Genomic DNA, 19,277 nt, shown 5'->3' with positions numbered 1-19,277 from the left:
TTGTGTAGGGAAACTTGCTGCTGATCAAACAGAATGTAAGTGGAGAACTGAAGATACTTGAGAGAAGGGGTCTGAATGGAAGTGGAGGAATAATGAGTTGTGTAAAGTTCCGTATTGCAACACTGACCAAATGTTCTTGGAAAATTTAAAAATGACTTTTGGTGGGGAGAAACAATCCAATTTTGTGTTTTGTTTCAAAATCTTTGTTAAGTCAAGAGCCACATGGCTAACATCAGGGTTTTTCCTCTGTTCCTTTTAAAATCTCATTTGTTGTCATACCCACCTGAGGTTTTCTTTTGCCTTTAGAAATAACTTCCTCTTGCAGCTTCTCTCTCAAAGTGAACTTCTTCAATAATAATAAAAGACTTGGCCAGTGGTTCTTGGATGGTTGTCTGGTCAACCGGGAGCCCACAAAGCTGCTCCTGCTCCAATGGGGAAGAGTCTTTCAGTCTTCATACACTGACATTTCCTACTAATTGGAGTCCAGTAGCAAACTTTTAGGATGTCTAGAGTTTTTTACCTAACTAAATAAAAAACTAGGCAACTCTTTGCCATTTGTGTGGCTGCTTTTGGTTGTTTTTATGGTTTAATTTAAATTGTTGTCAAATCTGTGAAGGATGCCAAAATTGAAGGAGTAACAAACAAGGATGGAACTCCTTTACAAACTAGTGGGACAGATTTTGAGCAGTGGGGGCTGCAGGTGACAGGTTTAGTATTAATACATATAAAGCCTCTATGCCCCTAAACAAGCAGTATAGCGCACACATAAAATGGGAGAGTGGAGAGGAAAGCAAGCTTTTTCACCCATTTTGTTAAAGCAAGTTAACTTTAATTTTTTCTGGTTACTGATGTCCTACATTTTATTCATATAACTAAGCACTATATTAGTTCTAGAGAAAGGTGGGATCCAAGGAGCAGCTCTGTCTTAAAAAATGGTCCCACTTTCTGAAAACTCCACTTGGACAAGGCAATTCTTGTAGCTCAATCTGAAACATAGAAGAGAGAAATTGCCCCTTGGCAAAGGCCAGCTGATCTTGTTGCAGAGCCTTGTGATGCTACCAGCCTGTGTTGCTCTTCCATGGAGCTGTTGTTTGAGAGGATGTGCTGTGAACTCTGCTTTACTTTACTGATCTGGTGTGTTCTCTGCCTTTCTTCCAGGGTACCGTCTTTAGCCTGGATTCTGAAGAGGAGGAATACCATGCAATTGCAGAGGACAGCAATGACATCTACATCCTAACCAGCGAAAACTCTGGACAGGTGAGCCCCCCAGAGTCTCCCACAGTGACTACGTCTTGGCAGTCAGAGAGCCTGCCTGTCTCTTTGTCAGCTAGCCAGAGCTGGCACACGGAGAGCTTGCCGGTATCTCTTGGACCTGAGTCCTGGCAGCAGGTGGCTATGGATCCTGAAGAGGTAAAGAGCTTAGACAGCAATGGAGGTGGTGAAGAAAAGAGCGAAAATAACTCTTCCAACTCTGACATTGTTCACGTGGAGAAGGAGGAGATACCAGAGGGGATAGAGGAAGTAGCAGTGTCATCGGTGGCCCTGGAGTCTGAGGCTGCACAGGAGGGGTTCCTGGATTCCCCTTCTTTGCTGGAGATGAAGTCTCAAGCTGAGAGTGTGGCTGTTGAAAAAGCAATCCCTTCTGCACCTTTGCTTACAGAGGAAGAGGGAGAGGTGGCTGAGGAGCCTGTTGAACCAGAAATCCCCGTGTTGAGTAAACCTGTACAGAAACCAACCCCATCAGAAGAAAAGTCTGCCCCAGAACCTGAGAAAATACTGCCTCCAGAAGGGGAAATGAAAGTGGGGAAGGAGAGCCATTCGAAAGAAATGGAAGAGAAATCCCCAGCTGGAGAGGAGAAACCCATCCTGTTGCCAGAAGGCAAATCCATACTGCTGTATGGTGGGGCTGCTGCAGTCGCGATTCTGGCTGTGGCTGTGGGAGTAGCACTGGCCCTGAGAAAGAAGTAACGGGGCTCTCTTGCTGAGGAGGGGGGAGAACGTGGGATCCAAATTTTTTAGTTGCATTAACTAAAGGTTCAGCTGCCTGCTGTTAATTGGACATTTGTATAACTTAAACGGTGATGGGGTGAGGTTATTTGGTAAGGCTAAGGCTATGGACAATCATGTTTTTTAGTAGAATTGGAGTGGGGACTGTTTTTGTTTTTGTTTTTGTTTTTTTCCTGATTAAAGTACAGGGGTATTTTAAAAATATCAGTGTGCAAATTTCAGAACCGAGCACAAGTGCTGAGGAAAGGGGGTGCTTGTACACCGGAAACTGGAACAGAAAATTCCAGGGGCAGGAGAGGGCCGGTTGCTGCTAACCCCTGGAATTTTTAGCTTCCCTGACTGAGCTGTTGTTGCAGCTACCCTGTCTTGTCACTTCCCTTTGTGCCCCTTAGACTCTCTTAAAAACAAACATACAAAATAAACCAGCCACCTTAATCCTGTAGCATGAGGCTGGTCTCCCTTTTGTCTCAGCTTCCTCTCAGGTACTGCATTTCTCCTAACCTCCTAGGTTCCTTCTAAACCCTAGCTGGGAGAGTGCTCATACTATACCTCTTTTCTCACACCTGTTTAGCCCCTTATGCTTCCTGAAGCCCCATCTTGTAAAGATGCTGCCTCTATATATCTGTTTTCTCTGAGTGCTCTGATGTTGGTGGGAGAGATGCACAGGCCTCCACCTCTGTGCTACGCGAGTGTGGAGGAGAGACACTACTGTTTGCTGGTCTGAGAGAACCTTTGGCTCCCTCTTGTGCATCCCACGTTACTGCCACAGATCAGTCACCAGAGAGCATGACTCTCATTTGGGTCACTGTGCCATTTTCATAAGGTCTTGATGCTAGTGCTTATTTAGTGGATAAAATATGACTACCCAGGATTTATAATGAAATTCAGAACACTGTGAGGCTGACATCACCTGTGAAATCAAAGGTTAAATGGTTGCTTTGTCCTTATCTTGGGCTGCAGTTCTATATTTTCTTGCATGAGTTAAGTACAGAGCGTATTTAGTCTTAACTCAGCCTTGGTTATGACAAACTGCCAGAATCCTTGATATTCAAAGTAACTGATGCTAGTAACTAAACCAAACAGCATTAAATATTTCCTTTGTTGTTTGCCTGTGGCTTCTGGCCCTAGGGTGAATGACGTTCTGGGAGCCAGCGTGGTGTAGTTTCCTAATGCAAGTTTTGCGCACTATGCAGAAATAATTGGTAAATGTTCCTAAATACTTTGCAGATTCAATAAATGATAATAAAGTTACTTTGGAAAAAAATTCTAGCCCCCTTCGTCACAACCTTTGTTCTTAAAATTTATAAGTGAAATCTTTAAGTTATTACCGTGTGCATTAGTTGGCCCAGATCAACCACGCGTATTCCTGTTTCATAGAGTGTGTGTGTATATGAATGCATGTGTGTACTGCAGCTTTATGGACATGGTCTTTGATTCCCTAGGTAAAACTGGTTTTCTTTCGGTGTATATGCTGGCTCGGGATAGATGGAGGTAGGTGAAAAGGAACTTGGGATAAAGTGAAAATGAAACCATAATGTACGATTTTTAAAGCATAAGACAACCTATTTTATTTCTGACTGTCTTACTTGCTGCCTAGGATATAATGGACCTGTCTTTTACTAATAATTGGGCTGAGAATAGTGTATTCCTTTTTGTCTTGAGCTTTTTATTTTCAAGTGAAATGAATTTGTATTTCTGTTCCTGTCCCTTCCCACCCCAAAATGCTGGCAGTTGACAAAACCCAGTAGTCCATGAATTTTGCACTCTAATCTTGAGCTAGGGTGGGTTTTGTAGATAGGTTTCTAGAGGTTTGAGCTGAGGGATTTTTTCTGAGGAACAGAGAATGGTGGGGAAAGGGTTATTAAAGCTGGTGCCCATTACTGTGGAAGGAACCTGCTTAGCTCAGGAATTTTGGGCTCTGTCGATCACATCCCTGTATATAAGCTGGGCTACTTTTACTCCATAAAAATTGTAGCAGGCTGGCCTTAGAAGTCTTTGTTGTAAAATTGAACTAGTTCTTTTCCCAGACACTTCTAGGTGCTCTGGTTGGGATCCTCATTGCTGTGCAGTGAGTGTGCAGTCTCGTCCTAGCAAGTATTGCCTCATGCTGCATAGATTTTTTTGCGAGGATGCAGTTACAATAGAGTGACACTGCTGTTTTCCTTGCCATAGCTTCCTTCTCTTACCTCCCTTCTCGAGAGCTCTCTGCTGTAGATATTTTATAGGAAGGACCCCACTATTACTCGTGTCAGAGACATGATACAATTTCCCGTTTAACTTCTATTTAACTTACTAAAATCAGAAGCATTTAAAATGATACGAGTCCAATAAGTAGAAACTACCCCAACCACAGTGGGGCTTTTGCTGTTCAATGTCTAGTTCTCCTCTGTGGAAGGTTCTTCTGTTACTTAACTTTATCCACACCCGTGTGGTAGGCCCCTTTACTAGTCTACAAAGAGCTGCTGCTGCCTCCTTCCCCTGCATGGTCCTTGCAGGCTGTTCTTATGGCTAGGGGCTGCTATCATCTCACTAGTGACCGTGAAATTTTGTCCCTAAGATAATATACTTTTATGCTTGGCAAATTTGAGACAGACAGGAGAGCCCCCCTCTCCTTAGTCTCAGAGTGGGTGCTAAAACTAGCCTCAGCTTTAGGTTAAGATTGGAGTACATTTCCCTGTGCATTCTGGATATTAGTATGCAAATTGTGAAATGCACTCTTCTCACCCCACCATAAAAGTTTCCTGTACTAGATACTCATACTGGGACTGGAGAAGAATAGTTTTTTACAGGCCCGGGGAGGAGAAATCATTTTCTACTAAGCTGAGATCAATAGGGATACAAGATTCAAGCATGTATTGTTAAATGGAAACACGTCTTCCATCACATTAACACAAACTCTTCCTACTGTGTACGACTGTTCACTGGTACTCTAGTCCCACACTGACAACAGTGGGAAAGGGAGAGGAAAAGGCAGTGGCAGCAGCAAATAAATCCTTGGTTAGGATTTTGTTGAATATTCCTCCCTCCCCATCAAGAAAATGCTCAGGGCTTTGACTGACTTCTACTTCAGTGGAAAAGCAGCCACAATCCCTGTTTTGGATTCGTTATTCCCTGATGATGATTCCCCTCATCAGTTCTTTCTAAGAAGTTACAGTTGGGAAAATATTCTCCTCCCACACTAGATTATACATTTGCTCATCTCCATGAGTTCCCACTAAGAATACTGACTCAAACCTTTTGGGTTTGAAGCAGTTGTAGCCAACCCTAGCTCTGGCCATTTGGTGGAAGTGATCCAATGAGGGGCAGATAAACTTAAAGAGTACAGTTTTATTGTCATGGGTTTGGAGGCCATGCTTTTGCTCTAAGGTTGACGGTGGATTAGGAAACAGGTAGACTTGCTCCCTCTCTTTTAAAGTATGTTAAGGCAATCCTGAACTGAAGGTGGTGCTGATGTGAAGTGTGCTGGCCATCTCTCCATGATAGAATGCTTACAGTTGGTAGAGGGGGAGACATTATCTACATCATTCATTGTAGTGTTACTTTTGTACTGTCATTCACATTAGTATTACTTGCCCTCACCCGCTTTTCCAAAACTAAGTGCCTCAGTGGGTTTGACCTTAATGAATTTTCTACCTTGAACCCTTTCTTGCATCTCTACATTTTGTCTGCTGCACATCCTCAAGCTGTCATAAAACTACCAAGCATTTAGTATTTTTTAGCTGTAGCTGTAGACTGCTTTACAAACCGTTTCTCCCTCTGTAAAAAGGGGGACACAACCAGATACTCTAAGCCTAGAGGAAAGGATGGGGCCTTGGTCACCCTAAGTCAGATTCAGAGGTGGGATAGAACATATAGCATCCTGTTTCTCTGTCCACTGGACTGTGTTGCTTACAACAGCAGCAGCTATTCTCAAATTGCTCAGGCTGCCTGTAGTAAGCACAACATGGCCAGAAACTACTTTTGAAAGCTACCTTTGTGTTTGGTATTTTAAAAAAAAAACCCCACCACAAAACCCCACTCTCCTGAGACAGCTGTGCTGCCAAAACAAGTATAGACATGGCTTTCAGAACTCTTCATTCTAAGGATGAAATCTCACAGGCCTCTCCATCTGAAATATATGCAGATGAATTATTCCTTTGTCTGATTCTGTGTACATTCCCTTATCCAGTAGGTTACAGGGGAGAAATTCTGTATTCTACAGTAGACTGTGGTGATATGTGAAACCGAAAATAAAACTGCATTTCTTTCCCCAGCAGGAAGCTGGGAGAGCAGTAGAAGCGGTGTATGGTTTTAATAAATTGGTTAATTTTAGCACTGAGAGGCAAGTGACATTACTTTGAGCCTGGCTGTAGTTTTGCTTGAGAGCTCAGTGAAGGCAGTTCCAAATAAGAGAGAGCGCATTCTAAACTATGACCAGTTCGCTGTGGGACAGGTATTTCACAGGGCTAATGATTGCAGGTACAGCAGCTATTGAAAGTACCATGTTGGAGTAGGGAGTATCTGAGTCATATGCAGTTGTTCCCGGGTTGGGATAATCACATTTGCCAAGGTTAAACTAGAGCCAGGTTAGTAGCTATTTAGCTGGAAAATCAAAACCACGCACCGTAGAGCTATCACCTATGTCTAAGGCAACTGAACACTTGATATAGTCCATGTTCATTGCTTTGCTTTTTAAAGGGTTTTCTATCATTTTAATTTAGCCTTTCTCCTATTTACAGTTGACCCTCCTTAGATCCCCTAGGCAGACTGCAGCTAATATCCATTTGTTCCCTTGTGGCTAGTGGCCTGAAGGCATGCTGTAGAAGGGAGCTTTGATGCCTAGTTAAAATCTGCATCAAAAGCAGCTTCTGATTTCCTTGCTCTAGCTGCTGAAAAAGTGAATTGTCTGACCCAAGACTGACTTGGGCAGAGCAGGTGCAATCATTGTTATGCAGCTGTGGATCTCTCCCATACTCCTGGTTTTCTGACTAAACCGTAGTAAGCCCTCTTCTTCTTTGAACAGTACAAGGCTCAAGATCCACTCAGACTAAGAGAGCCCCTTGGTTTGTTATACAAGCAGCAGCATTTAATGGTGTTCTTACAGGCTTCCTCTATGCTTCCATTCCGGTAGGTTCTCAGAAATGCAGTCAGCTGACTTGCAGAAAATGCCTTCACATCTTCCAGCAACCTTTTTTTTTAGTGTTTCTTTTAACGAGCAAGTGCAGCACCTGGGGGTGGGAGGTAATAACCAAATGGCACAAGAGGCTTCAGACAGTTTAATTAAAATATTATTTCCACAGTGTTAAAGTTCTCTCCAGCTCCAAAGCTCTATAAGTGAAATGTTATGTACATTTTTTTCCTTCCCCAAATGGGACACTGCTGTAAGACCATGACCCCAGCTTGCACTTTAATAAATGGTACAGTTTTCAAAAACAATGTGTGGACCTCTTCTTATGCTAGTTCCCTTCTGTCATCCTGTGTGCACCACCCCAAAGGCATTCCCGTAATCCAAATCCTCTCCCTTGGGCTGAGAGCATGCTGTTTAACTGAGGTAATGGTGCAGTCTGGTGTAGACAACCCCTTGGATTGCTTGCTCTTGCTAGGTGCTCAGCAAAATCCAGCTAGCCACATTCTCCCACCACCCTTTCAGCTCCAGTAAATGAAAAGGCTCATATTTCCCCTTGTTGTCTGCTATCCCTCTAAAAAGGAATCACTTTATCAATTTTTCCTAAGGTTTCTGTTGAATTTTATAAACTTCCAAGGACAATGGAATGCAGGAGACTGAATTCAGGTTTTTTTTTTAAGCACTTTCTTGCACACCCAGTTTGAAAATGGATAACAGCTGCACTGACAATTTTATTAAGTATAAAATATTTACAGATAATATAAGAAACAGCAACTCAGAGTTTAGTTTACATAAACTGTCAAGTTGAGACTGTGCATTCCTGGTAGGCCCACCAGCAGAGGCTCTAGGCATGAGTTAAAGATGATCAAGGTTGCCAGCCTCTTAGTCATTGACTACATGGAAGGACCTATTGAGTGGAAATTAAAGCTAGTGTGTGTCATGCTCAAGTATGACCAGATGAATGTTAATTCTGTTGCTTTTCTATAACTTTGCACATCTAAATCAGACACCATCCAGAGGCTCAAAAGACCCTGCCTCCCCTATTGATGTGCCTAGGGAAAAAACCCTGAGCGTATAGTTTACTCAAGAATTAGCTTGTATTTCCAAAGGTATGTCTTCATTAAAGGCACACCACTAAGTGTTAGGTGGTTGTCTCAACCCAGGCTGGCTAGCTAGCACACAGCATAGGGGTGAAATCCATTGCCCTAACGGCTACTGCTCAGAGAGGTGGATTACCTATCATGATGGGGGTGCGGAGAAATGCTTGTCCTTGTGAGAACAGGCCATACTACACTAGCATAGCTTTTCTAGGATAGCGTGCACAGTAGAGACGTTAACCTAACCTCTGCTTTTACTCGGTAACCCACCCGTTTTGTAGTGAGGCTAAATCCCTTGCAGTTGATTAGGACAGCATCTGAGGACCGTGCTCGGATAGACTAGAAGGGTTCGGCTTACTGCAGCACAAAAGAACAATAGGCCTTGCCTCCAGCAGACCTAGCACCATAGACATAAGAGCACAGCTTTGAAGTATAGGTATGCTGTGTGGCTGCTCACACCTGGGTTAACCCTGCAGGGAAGACCTACCCTAACAGGCTCACTGCCAACAGATCCTATCCCCAGTGCATGGGATAATGACCTAAAGTTTCAGTAAACACACCTGAGTGCACTGCCAACTGGCACTTCCTCCTAAGTCTTGGTGCTGGTGAAGACCTGTATGTCCCATTCAATATTTGGTAAAAGAAAGTAACAGGCAAGCAATAGTCCTACATGTCTCTGCTGAACAATCGCACAGCTTGAACAGTTCTCCTGTGTTGATCTCTGAAAAACCTAAAACATAATTAAGGGGTTGTGCTTCCCCCTTCATAGCGGAATTGCAAAAGAATTTAAACGAGGAAAAAAAGCAAAGTTTTAACGTTTAAAGTAAATACTCAAGAAGCAATCTTCTCCACAGACATCAACAGCACTGGCTCCGCTCTCATCCAACTCTAAAGGGGACACAGAACAGGGGTTAGCAAAGGCAGCAAGACCGTATACATATTCTTAGTGAAATCCCTGTTATTCTTCTCTAAGGGAGAGCCTGACTCAGTCACAAATTCATCATCACAAGAATGGAGAGATTTTAAAAAGGAGCTACTGGAGAGGAATTTGCCCCTCAACCTGCTGTTTTTAATGACCACCACCCCATTTCTGTGTTCATAGCAACATACCTTGTGGCCCTTCTGGGAAATTGGTGCTATTTATGACTCCACCTGCCAGATTTCTATCATTCTAAGGCCTGATCTACATGCAAAAGTTTTGCCAGCATAATCAACAAAATTATGAGTGACAAAAAAGTCAGCCCTACTGACACACAGTTGTGCTAGTGAGAAGCTCTAGCGCAGAGGCAGCTATACTGGCCCCAAAAAAGTCCTTTTGCTGGTATAGCTTATTTCATTTGGGGAACTGGTATAAGCTGCACGGGCCACAGTTCTGTTACCAATATGAGCTGGGTCTATATTAGAAAGAGTCTGCTGGTATAGCTACACATTCTAGTGCAGGCAAGACTTAAGTGTCAGCCAGGGAGCTAAAGGGCTGGTTCTCATGGCAGGAGCCCCACCCAGACACCTTCTCTTCTTCCCATCTAAATCTTGGGGATTGGCAATACACACCTGTGGATCTGTTTCTGCAGTATTAACCTGTAGGGAACTGGTTCTGTTGCATACTCTAGCAATAAGCTGCCCCAAGCACTGCATTAAAGTTTGAGTCACCTGAGAAGTGTCACTCTCATTTGGCCTTGTGCCACCACTCAAGACAGGTAGGCACTGGTAACCCACTAACACACCTGCCAGTCAGTTTTCAGACACAATTATTGTAGCCAACAGAGTCTAAAAGCTAAAACAACTATGGTCCAAATCCTGACCCCACTGCACAGCCTGAGGAGCTGTTCTGGAGCCACTGCACTATGTCCCATAGCTCATGTGCCCTCCCTGTGTTTGTGCAGGAGGAGAGAGAAGAGCTTGTGGATCTGAATAATTCCAGAAACGCTATACCTGCAGACTAGGATGCAGCTCAGCTCTACAATGCAGACGGTACTGACCACCTCCCAAGGATCCTGCCATGCACACCTCCATCCCCTTCTGCAGTGGAATGAAACTGCACCCTTTGCTCTCAGGTGCTTCCATGTCTAAAGGCTAGGGGGGCAAGTTTGCCCGTGTCAATGCACCATCACTGCCAAGGTTTCAAATTCCCAGTGGTACACTATGGGCAAAGTAGTTATTTTATAAAGACAGTTCCTTATTTATCAGAGTCCAGCTGCCTCCTCAGTAACAGCTTGGTTTAGCGCTCACTTTCTATGTCTCCGGCTTTGAAAACACCACCTCATCAGGACACTTTCAACTACAAATATTGGCTCACTGTCACTCCAACTGTGTGTTAGCTCCACAGACAGAAAAGAAAAATGGTGTCACTGTTTAAACATTTCCCCATCCTCTCCTTGCTGTAGCTGATCCTGTGGCACTAAAATTACTTTTACGTGGGAAACAGAGAGAGAAGGGGAACCCAGCAGGACAGAAATGGGTGCAGAGACGAGTGGAACATGATCAGAATAGGGGCTTAGTCTGGGAAACTACCTTCCTTGCCCTGGAGGAACTGATCACTCCTGGGCCCATCCATGCCACTCCCAGGAGAAGCTGCTGTGAGAACATGTGACTTACTATTCACACTTCCCCTTGCCTACAGGCACAGAGCTAGTGGACACACTGTGCTGGTGGAGGTCAACCTTTGGATTTGAACTCAGGTGAGCAAGTGGGTGGAGCTGCAAGTTTCTCACACAGCTCCCCCCGCAACTCCCCTTGGCCAGACTCATCCCCCAACAGTATCAGTACCTAAGCAGACTGGGACTCCAGCTCCTGCAGCAAAGCCTTAAGCGGCTAAGTAGAGACCATTGATTCTATAGGAATATAGATAGCAGTTAGAGATGGAGGGAGCTCTGCTAGATCACATACAATCGCAGTCCCATCCCCAGCCAGGATTATTCCCTAAACTGCTTTGTCCAGAGCTGAGTTAGCAGGCTTCTGCCACTTTTCTTGGGAGACTCCCACAGCTTAGGTGACAGTTTGATGATTCTTACTTGTTATCCCAGGTTAACAATGTAATTGTGGAGGTTCTGGTTGATGTAATTCACAGTGGTGTTAAAGACACGGTGTAGAAGGGATGGCATTTTGTTTGCTACTGTTCTGGCTAAAACCATCGCTAGCACCAACATGGCTTTCTCCTGCTCCATTTCCAAAGGTATGGTTCTTACAAGCCCCTCCACTGTATTAGACAGACGTCTCATTATCTCCTGAACAGAGGGGAAAGAAAAATTACAGTAAATAAAATATCCCACTACGGCCTGTAAGAGTGACAAAACTTTCACCCACCTAACTGCCCCAAAACACTGCTACAATCCCTTCAATGCAGAAGCACACATGGACTCATACTGGGTGGCATTTCACACCTTGAGTGGCTTTTACGCAATGGGGGTCACCGTCATGAACTGCAGGATTTACACAGAACAGAAGTTACATATAGTGCTGGTAAATTTAAATCTATCTTTACAAACATGAAGTGAGATGTGGTCCCTGCCCTGAAGAGCGTACATACACATTGCCAGATCCTGAAAGGTGCTGGGTGCCCTCCCACTGGCCTGGGCCCTAGATTAGACAAGGCAAAGACCTAGGACAACAGAGCGGGTGGTGGAGGGTACTGATGAGAAATTAATCCAGACGCTGCTCTGGATCACTGAAAAATACATATATCCCCAGCAACACAATCTAGATCAAGGCGCGGCCCCCCGCAGCCACTGGGAGCTGGGGGGCTGTGCCTGCGGACGGTCAACTTCAGCAAAATGTCTTGCAGCCTGCAATCAGATTACCCTGATGGGCTGCATGCGGCCCGCAGGTTGCCCACCACTGATCTAGATGCTGTACAAACTAAGATGCGTAACTACTTTGACTAAGCAATGCACAAAAAACTTAACTAGTCCCAAGCAAAAAAGGTGCATGTCACTGCCTCCTACATTGCTGGAGTTTAAAAGTTTTATACCAAGGTCATAAATTGGAGGCCTAACAAGGTCTTGAGCACTCACAGCTGCCACTGAAGGTATGTGGGAAATGCGGCTACTCAGAGTCTTTCCGGATCAGACTATTAGAGTTTATACAACAAGGGGTTTTATTATATGAATAGACAGATTGTTTAAAATAATCCAGCATTGTCTACCACACCCCAGTTGCTGAGAGTTTGACTCTGGAGCATAATAGATCACACACTGCATTTGCCTGTAACTTGCACAGAGGAGATGCTTGGGAAACATACCATTCTGGGCAAGGGTGGATGAGCGCCAAAAGGCCACTTATCTGAAGATAACGGAGAGCTCCAAGGAGGTGAACAAAACTGACTAACAGATCTAGATCTGGGTCCTTCTGAGAGGAAGGATGGTTTATGGCTAAAGCACAGGAGTGGAGTTGGAAGAGCTGGAAGAGTTCCTTCCTCTCAGGGTTTTCTGCAACTCCCAACACTGTAGTATCTCAGGGTTGCTGAGTTTCTGCAACTGATAGTATTACATAAGCACCAGAGTGCTGAGCTGTGTACATGAAACAGCTGAGGGTTTTACAGTCTTAACAAATGCACAAGGTTCAGTGTTAGCTAAGTCACTTAGGGCACATCTACACCACAAAAGGCAAACTAAACCAAAAAAACCCCAAACACACAGCAGCGAGTCTCAGAGCCCTGATCTTCAGGCTAAAATGGCAGTGGAGTGGAGATGTTCCTGCTCAGGCTGGAGCCCAAGCTCTGAAACCTGATGATGGGTGTGGCTCTCAGAGCCTGAACTCCAGCCCAAGTGGGAATGTCTACGCTGCTATTTTTAGCTCTACAGCGTGAGCCCCAGACAGTTGACTCAGACTCTGAGACTTGTTGCTGTGGGATTTTTTGCAGTGCAGTTGGGGCCTGATTTTCAGGAGGTGCTGAGTCCTTGCAACTCCCACTGACTTTAGTGGCCACAGAGCGCTAAGCACATCTGAAAGTCAGGCCCTTTGTGCTTTAGCTTCCCCACTGCAAGATGGGGATGTCAACACTCCTGGACCTACCTCTCAAGATGTTGTGAAGCTGCTGTAATATTTTCTGGAATCTTTACATGGAAGGTACATGCAAAGGATGGATTCTTGAACTGGTCATACCGAAAGTAACAAACTACCTAAAACAACAATCCAGGCAACTCTCCGTTCTTGCTGATCACATCCAGAGATATCTGTTACATTTTCATCCTTCTTTAGTTATTGCTAATCAGCTGAATTCCTCACTTACCTCTTTGGACAGATTCTCATTCACAAATTGCTGCACTAGATCATTTACTACTCTCGGTTGGATCTCCCTAGCCACTTGGTCCCCAATCTCAGCAAGCTGAGCTCCAATGAGCCGGAAAACGTCCTCATCAACCACAGAATCTAATTCCAGAAAAACACAGAGATGGTTTTAAACAGGATTTTGTTCACATACAGACATGACCAAATCTAGGCCCAGTGCAGGTGTACAACAGGCTCAAGTACCCCAAAGGCGCTCTCGCGGTCATTTGCGCACAGCACCTCTCCCCACAAAGCGTTAGAAACTACTACATGCCCCAGGGATCATGCCATTCATCACTGACATGCAGCCACCTCTGAGGTGGAACACGATAGCCCTGAATAGAGAGCTGAATGTCCAGCAGCACTACGTAACAGCTCAGGAGAAATATTATCTCACCCAAATGATACTGCAGGGGGAATTTAAAATATAGCTACTGAAATGAAATTTGGCCAGCTCACTGTAGTAACACCCTCATCCTGGAGGAAAAGAAAGAATCTTTCTTTTCTTTTCACGTGATCTTTCACAACCATGGTCAGGACCTCTTACATCTCATCTAGACTACAACATCTCTATGAGCAGAGCCACCTCTGACACCATGCTGGGGCCATTAGTTCAATACTGATTTGGAGGGCAGAGTGCCACCTACTATAAACATCAGATTTATCTGAGCGATCACCCATCCAAGAGATAAGCAGGCCCAGCCCTGCTTAGCCTATGAGACTGGATGAGATCACAGCCCAAGGTGGTACAGCAATGCCCCTGGGGGCACTACCCTGTAGACAAGAGTCAGTACTATTCCTATGTCATGAGCCGTCTTTGGATACTGTTTCCTCTTCACACAGGCAAAGCAAAATGTGGTGAATTTCAGCCCAAATAGCAGAGAGACGAGTTGTTCGTAAAGTCCCAGTTCTAAACTAGCTAACAGGTGCCAAGTACCCAAACACTTTTTAAAACTCAAGGCCTAAAAAGGAGACTGGGGTTTGGGGCTCCATTATGGCAAACTGCAAGTGCGTGGGAGAAAAGGCATCTAGGTACTATGGAGAAGAGTGCTCCAGAAATACCTACACAGGTAAGATAAGGTGCTAAGCATCAGCTGTACCATGTGACCTGAGAAAGCCCAATACGTTAACATCCAGAGCTACAGCACAGCAATACTCCGCAGAGAAAATACTCCCTGTACCATTCCGCTACAGAAGAGATCAGCTTCAGAACAGTGGGATAAGGGGAAGAGGAGAGCACTTACCTGGCTCACCATTCGAAAACCGGCCACTCCGATTCCCATCTGTCTGAAGCTCCCCATCATCAAACTCATCAGAGAGAAAGTTTTTTGGTGGGGAAACCATCACCTGGCTTCTCAGAGAATCCAGCTCTTCTCTGAAATCACAGTTGTGACAGTTCTGCAGAAAGGAATACACGAGGATGCGCTCCACCTGTACATCGCCACGCAGACCCTAAAAATATGCACCAATAAGACATCATGAATCTGACAGCCAACAAGACACTCCTGCCTGAGAGGACTGTTTTCCACCACTGTCTCTCTGTTGTGAACCTCCTCCAGGAGCCTGAAATAATGTTAACCGAAGAGACTGTATAGTTGCATGACTGCATTCTGATTGTTATGGCTTTGTTTATGTGTAGGACCTACAGAAAGTGCTGCATGATTTTTGTTTTTACTAATCCATTGATGGAAGGATTAATTTAAGATTCTCCATGTATTTCAAGCTGGAGTTTAAAACTACCATTTAAAAACATGTACCTACACAAACTCAGACCATAAACCTGTTACCTTGAATTTGGGAATTGATTATTCTATTTCCTGTTATAAACATAAGCAACGGATGCCCATTTACTATTTAAAAACAAGCAATGTGAGATATTAACCAGGGGGGCGTTCTCACACCAAAAAAATACAGACTCTTCAAAAGTTAAGAGCATCATCTTTCATCTCACTGTTTGACTGGGACCCAGACAAGGTCAATAATGATCATGTTCAGCTAGCATCAGAAAGAGAGCAGGCAGCTTGAGTCTGATCTCAGATATGCAGGCACACCCATCCACACAGACTGGGGAATGAGCTGCCTGTATGGATAGTAGCATGTTGGCAGAAAGTGCAAGCTGTACAGAAACATGGTGCCTGCAAACCCAAACTTGCACAGGGACTAGGAACCAAAACAGGTTCAGACTGAGCATCCCCAAATTATTAAATGTTAAATAATACACTTTTTTTGGCCTATATTTGAAAGAGTGACTAAAGTTGAGCACCCAAAAAATCACTAGATAACTCAAAAAGACGCCTGATTTTCAGAGGGTCGGGGCAGAGGGAAATCACATGTCTTAAGCTGGACACACAAGATCACCAGTCACTTCTGAAAATTTAAACTGAATGCATTTTGAAACATAAAACCTTTTGGAACTGACCTGATCCATGCTGGCTGCTGGGACAGTGCAGCTGTGTTAACCTTAACTTTCAACCCACAAGTCCTTTCCCTGCAAGGGAACAAAAGGAAGATGCCAACAAGCCTGCAAGCCACTTTGTCCAGAGATTCTCTTTGACAAGCCCTTACTAATCCAGCCCTGCTTTGCAGAGCATGGGCCTTCCCCAGGAACACATGCTTGGTGATTTGGCAGTCATAGGGAAGGCTGTGAACACGGGACCAGATGAGCAAGTAGGCCCCTTTTTAGGAGTGAAGAAAGGTGGGATAGGAGGACACTATGCCTCCCCTCACCGGTAGCATTATGAATAGGCATGATAAGGGAGAGGCCTGGGGGCTGACAATCACCATGACAGCAAGTGACCTAGGAAGGAACAGGGGCTTTTAGAGTCAAGGCGTTCTGCCTTAGCTTGGGCCAGCTGTTGGAATGGAGAGCAAGTTTAGCTCCAGGTGGACCTCTGGCCTGGCTATTGAAGGATCCACGATGCCCTAATTACCAAGTCATTAGGTTCGTGGTAAGGGTATTTTAGGGGCTTCCTGCCTTTAACTGTGGGACACTCCTGTTCATTTATAAGTGAACCAGCCTGAGCCAGCCAACCTTGCACTACCCCTGGGGAGCACCTAACACACAGCCTACCCCTAGGTGTACAGGAAATAACCCAGTTCAAGTACCTGGTGTTGTCGAGAGTCAAGCTGTTTGTATCCTGCCAAAGGCCTCCGATCACGTTTAATGAAAGCTCCTTAGCACAGCCATGCCACTGATACAACTCCAGGAAAACCTAGACGGGAAACATGAGCAATCAGTCACAAACAAACCGTTTTCAGAAAAAAACAACGAGGACTCCTTGTGGCACCTTAGAGACTAACAAATTTATTTGGGCATAAGCTTTCGTGGGCTAAAACCCACTTAATCAGATACATGGAGTGAAAAAAACAGTAAGCATAATATGTATTATAGCACATGAAAAGATGGGAGTTGCCTTACCAAGTGCGGGGGTCAGTGCTAATGAGCCAATTCAATTAAAGTGGAAGTGGCCTATTCTCAACAGTTGACAAGGGGTGAATACCAAGGGAGGGAAAATTACTTTTGTAGTGATAATGAGGCCAATGCAATCAAGGTGTCCCATTTCCAACAGCTGACAAGAAGGTGCGAGTATCAGACGACGGAAAATGACTTTTTGTAGTGACCCATCCACTCCCAGTCTTTATTCAGGCCTAATTTGATGGTGTCCAGTTTGCAAATTAATTCCAGTTCTGCAGTTTCTCATTGGAGTCTGTTTTTGAAGTTTTTTTGTTGAAGAACTGCCACTTTTAAATCTGTTATTGAGCAACCAGGGAGACTGAAGTATTCTCCTATTGGTTTTTGAATGTTACAATTCTTGAGAATTTCAGAAAGGCAGCATCACAAACGCCTGGAGCTCCCTCTGCAGGAACAGGGGGACTTCTACTTAGTTTTCTGAAGGAGTTTAGTGCAGGTGAATAGTGCCAAACGCTGAGCTCTGAACTGCTCTCTATCCAAAGAGCAGATACTGTGTGGGCTTCAGTGTTGCAAGCTGGCCCCACATCTCAGCCGATGTACACCAAACCTGACCTGGCTGGGCCCAGCTGTAAGGGGAGATAGGAGTTTTGTCTCCAACTCCACTAACTCTTGGTCTCTGTGCTGAGTGTGCCAGCTGTGGTGGTGGTGTTTGTTTGTGTTTGTTTTGCAACGTGGACACCCAGAATGGACTGGCGGCACCAGGACACTTCTGATATGATCTTCCAGTCATCACTGACCAGCACTAGCTTTAAACTTTGCGCCACTCCATAACACACACTCACATCTGTCCTGGCCCCTGTTGGAGCAGTTTAAGGTAGTGAACAAAACTCTGCATTAAAATGACTCAGAGTGGAGGTGAAAAAGAGGAAGTGAACAAAAGCAGAAACTTACAAACTCAGAAGCAAACCACAAGGAGACACAAATTGTTCAGGAAAGAAAAGGTATTTCCCAGCTTTTTGGAGGGCTTTTACAGGTTTGTGATTTCAACCAACCCCACATACAAATACTTGGGCAGCAGTTCTTTTAGCCATGATTTCTCAGAATTTACTTGGTTCCATCTAACAGCCACACGTTAACCAGTTAGGTCTCGGATAAAATTTGTGACTCTGCATCAGACCGTTGGTCCATCTAGTTCAACACTCTGTCTCAGTCAGTGACCCACAACATATGTGATGTAAATGTGCCAGACCAGCTGTGTCATGGAGGAGGCAAAAGGACCTCCTTTCTACTCTCCTCCTGAAACCAGAGAAAACTCCCCAGACTCCATTTTGTACCTCTGGCTTCCATTTTAAATAAGGGTCACTCCATGATTAAGTGAAAGCTGCAGGTCACACAGACTAAAAATAAAATTGGTGGGAAAACCAAAGTAGGGGAAAGGTCAGCAGATCATAACTATGAGGTAAACAACAATTGCAGGCTAAAAACAGAACTAACGGTTTGGAATGATTGGCAGTTGGCATGCACCCAAGAAAGATCTGACAGGAAGATATTAACAGAAGTGTCTAAAAAGTTCTGACAGGACAGTATAAAAGTCACTATGTCTCAGTAGACAGCTGACACGAAGAGGGAGGAGATGACAAAGCAGAGAAAGAAGCAGCACCACCACCGCCAGAGGGAATCCTGTCAATAGAGCAAAGTCAGCAGACAAAATAAGCTTGTCACTCAAAGTTAGAGTCATGGTATAGGATGAGAGAGAGAGAGTGTGTGTGTGTGAGAATAAAGATGAATGTATGTGTGTTGATTGTGGAGAAAATGTTTATATGTAAAACTAAAGAACCGTTATCAATTGCTGTCAGCAACCTGCAGCAGACTGGCCATTGGAAACAGGGTGCAGCCACTTGGGAACATTTCAAAACCGCAAGGCAATACGGTTTGGGGTGCTCTTTGACTTGCACCAGTAAAAAGATGCTGGGTTTTGGAAAGAACACTGTTTTGTGCCAATCATTTATCAGAAGGTTGTATCCATGTCCTTCAGGTATTTCCTTAGCCATCCTGGAGACCCAGACCTTAGGAAAACAGGTTGGTTAATAAGTAGGCTGTTTTGAGGGAACCCTGGCTAAACCCGGGACAGGGTGAGAAGTGAGCTATTCTAGGGACACCCTAATTCTATTTTCGAGACCCTGGAACAGGTTGTTTGATCACCCTTTTCTTAGGCCTTGTCTTCAGTACAAAAAAGCATGTTGTTAATATGAGGTAAAATCCTAATGAAGACAAGGCAGTTTGTAGTTTTCACACAAGCTAGCAGGTGGAGGTAAACCCTGGGCTCCCCCATAGTCTTTAACTTGACTCACTAATTCATGTGGAAACTACAAACTGCATAATTTTCATGAGG

At 44.5% G+C, this 19,277-nt stretch overlaps 2 protein-coding genes across 9 annotated transcripts in view; one reads left to right on the top strand and one right to left on the bottom strand.

Annotated features, from left to right (window-relative positions):
- The window catches only part of BCL2L13 (BCL2 like 13), an 82,938-nt gene extending 76,989 nt beyond the window's left edge, over window positions 1-5,949 (top strand). For all 6 annotated transcript variants that reach the window (XM_084634139.1, XM_084634135.1, XM_084634137.1 and 3 more), the window contains one exon: window positions 1,159-5,949. In XM_084634139.1, the coding sequence (XP_084490265.1) occupies window positions 1,159-1,968 (810 nt within the window). In that variant the 3' untranslated portion in view covers window positions 1,969-5,949. The remainder of the gene's footprint in view (window positions 1-1,158) is intronic.
- A 1,295-nt stretch (window positions 5,950-7,244) lies between these two features.
- The window catches only part of BID (BH3 interacting domain death agonist), a 39,680-nt gene continuing 27,647 nt past the window's right edge, over window positions 7,245-19,277 (bottom strand). For all 3 annotated transcript variants that reach the window (XM_084634198.1, XM_084634197.1, XM_084634199.1), the window contains exons 2-7: window positions 16,579-16,685; window positions 15,893-15,961; window positions 14,718-14,925; window positions 13,436-13,575; window positions 11,220-11,432; window positions 7,245-9,096 (exon numbers count right to left, since the gene is read on the bottom strand). In XM_084634198.1, the coding sequence (XP_084490324.1) occupies window positions 11,223-11,432; window positions 13,436-13,575; window positions 14,718-14,925; window positions 15,893-15,901 (567 nt within the window). In that variant the 5' untranslated portion in view covers window positions 15,902-15,961; window positions 16,579-16,685 and the 3' untranslated portion in view covers window positions 7,245-9,096; window positions 11,220-11,222. The remainder of the gene's footprint in view (window positions 9,097-11,219; window positions 11,433-13,435; window positions 13,576-14,717; window positions 14,926-15,892; window positions 15,962-16,578; window positions 16,686-19,277) is intronic.

This window comes from Lepidochelys olivacea (assembly GCF_965140295.1).
Source record: "Lepidochelys olivacea isolate rLepOli2 genome assembly, chromosome: 1".
In the NCBI taxonomy this organism is placed as follows: domain Eukaryota; kingdom Metazoa; phylum Chordata; order Testudines; family Cheloniidae; genus Lepidochelys; species Lepidochelys olivacea.
The sequence above is the reverse complement of the archived record's forward strand: the minus strand, read 5'-3'. Positions and strand labels throughout refer to the sequence as shown.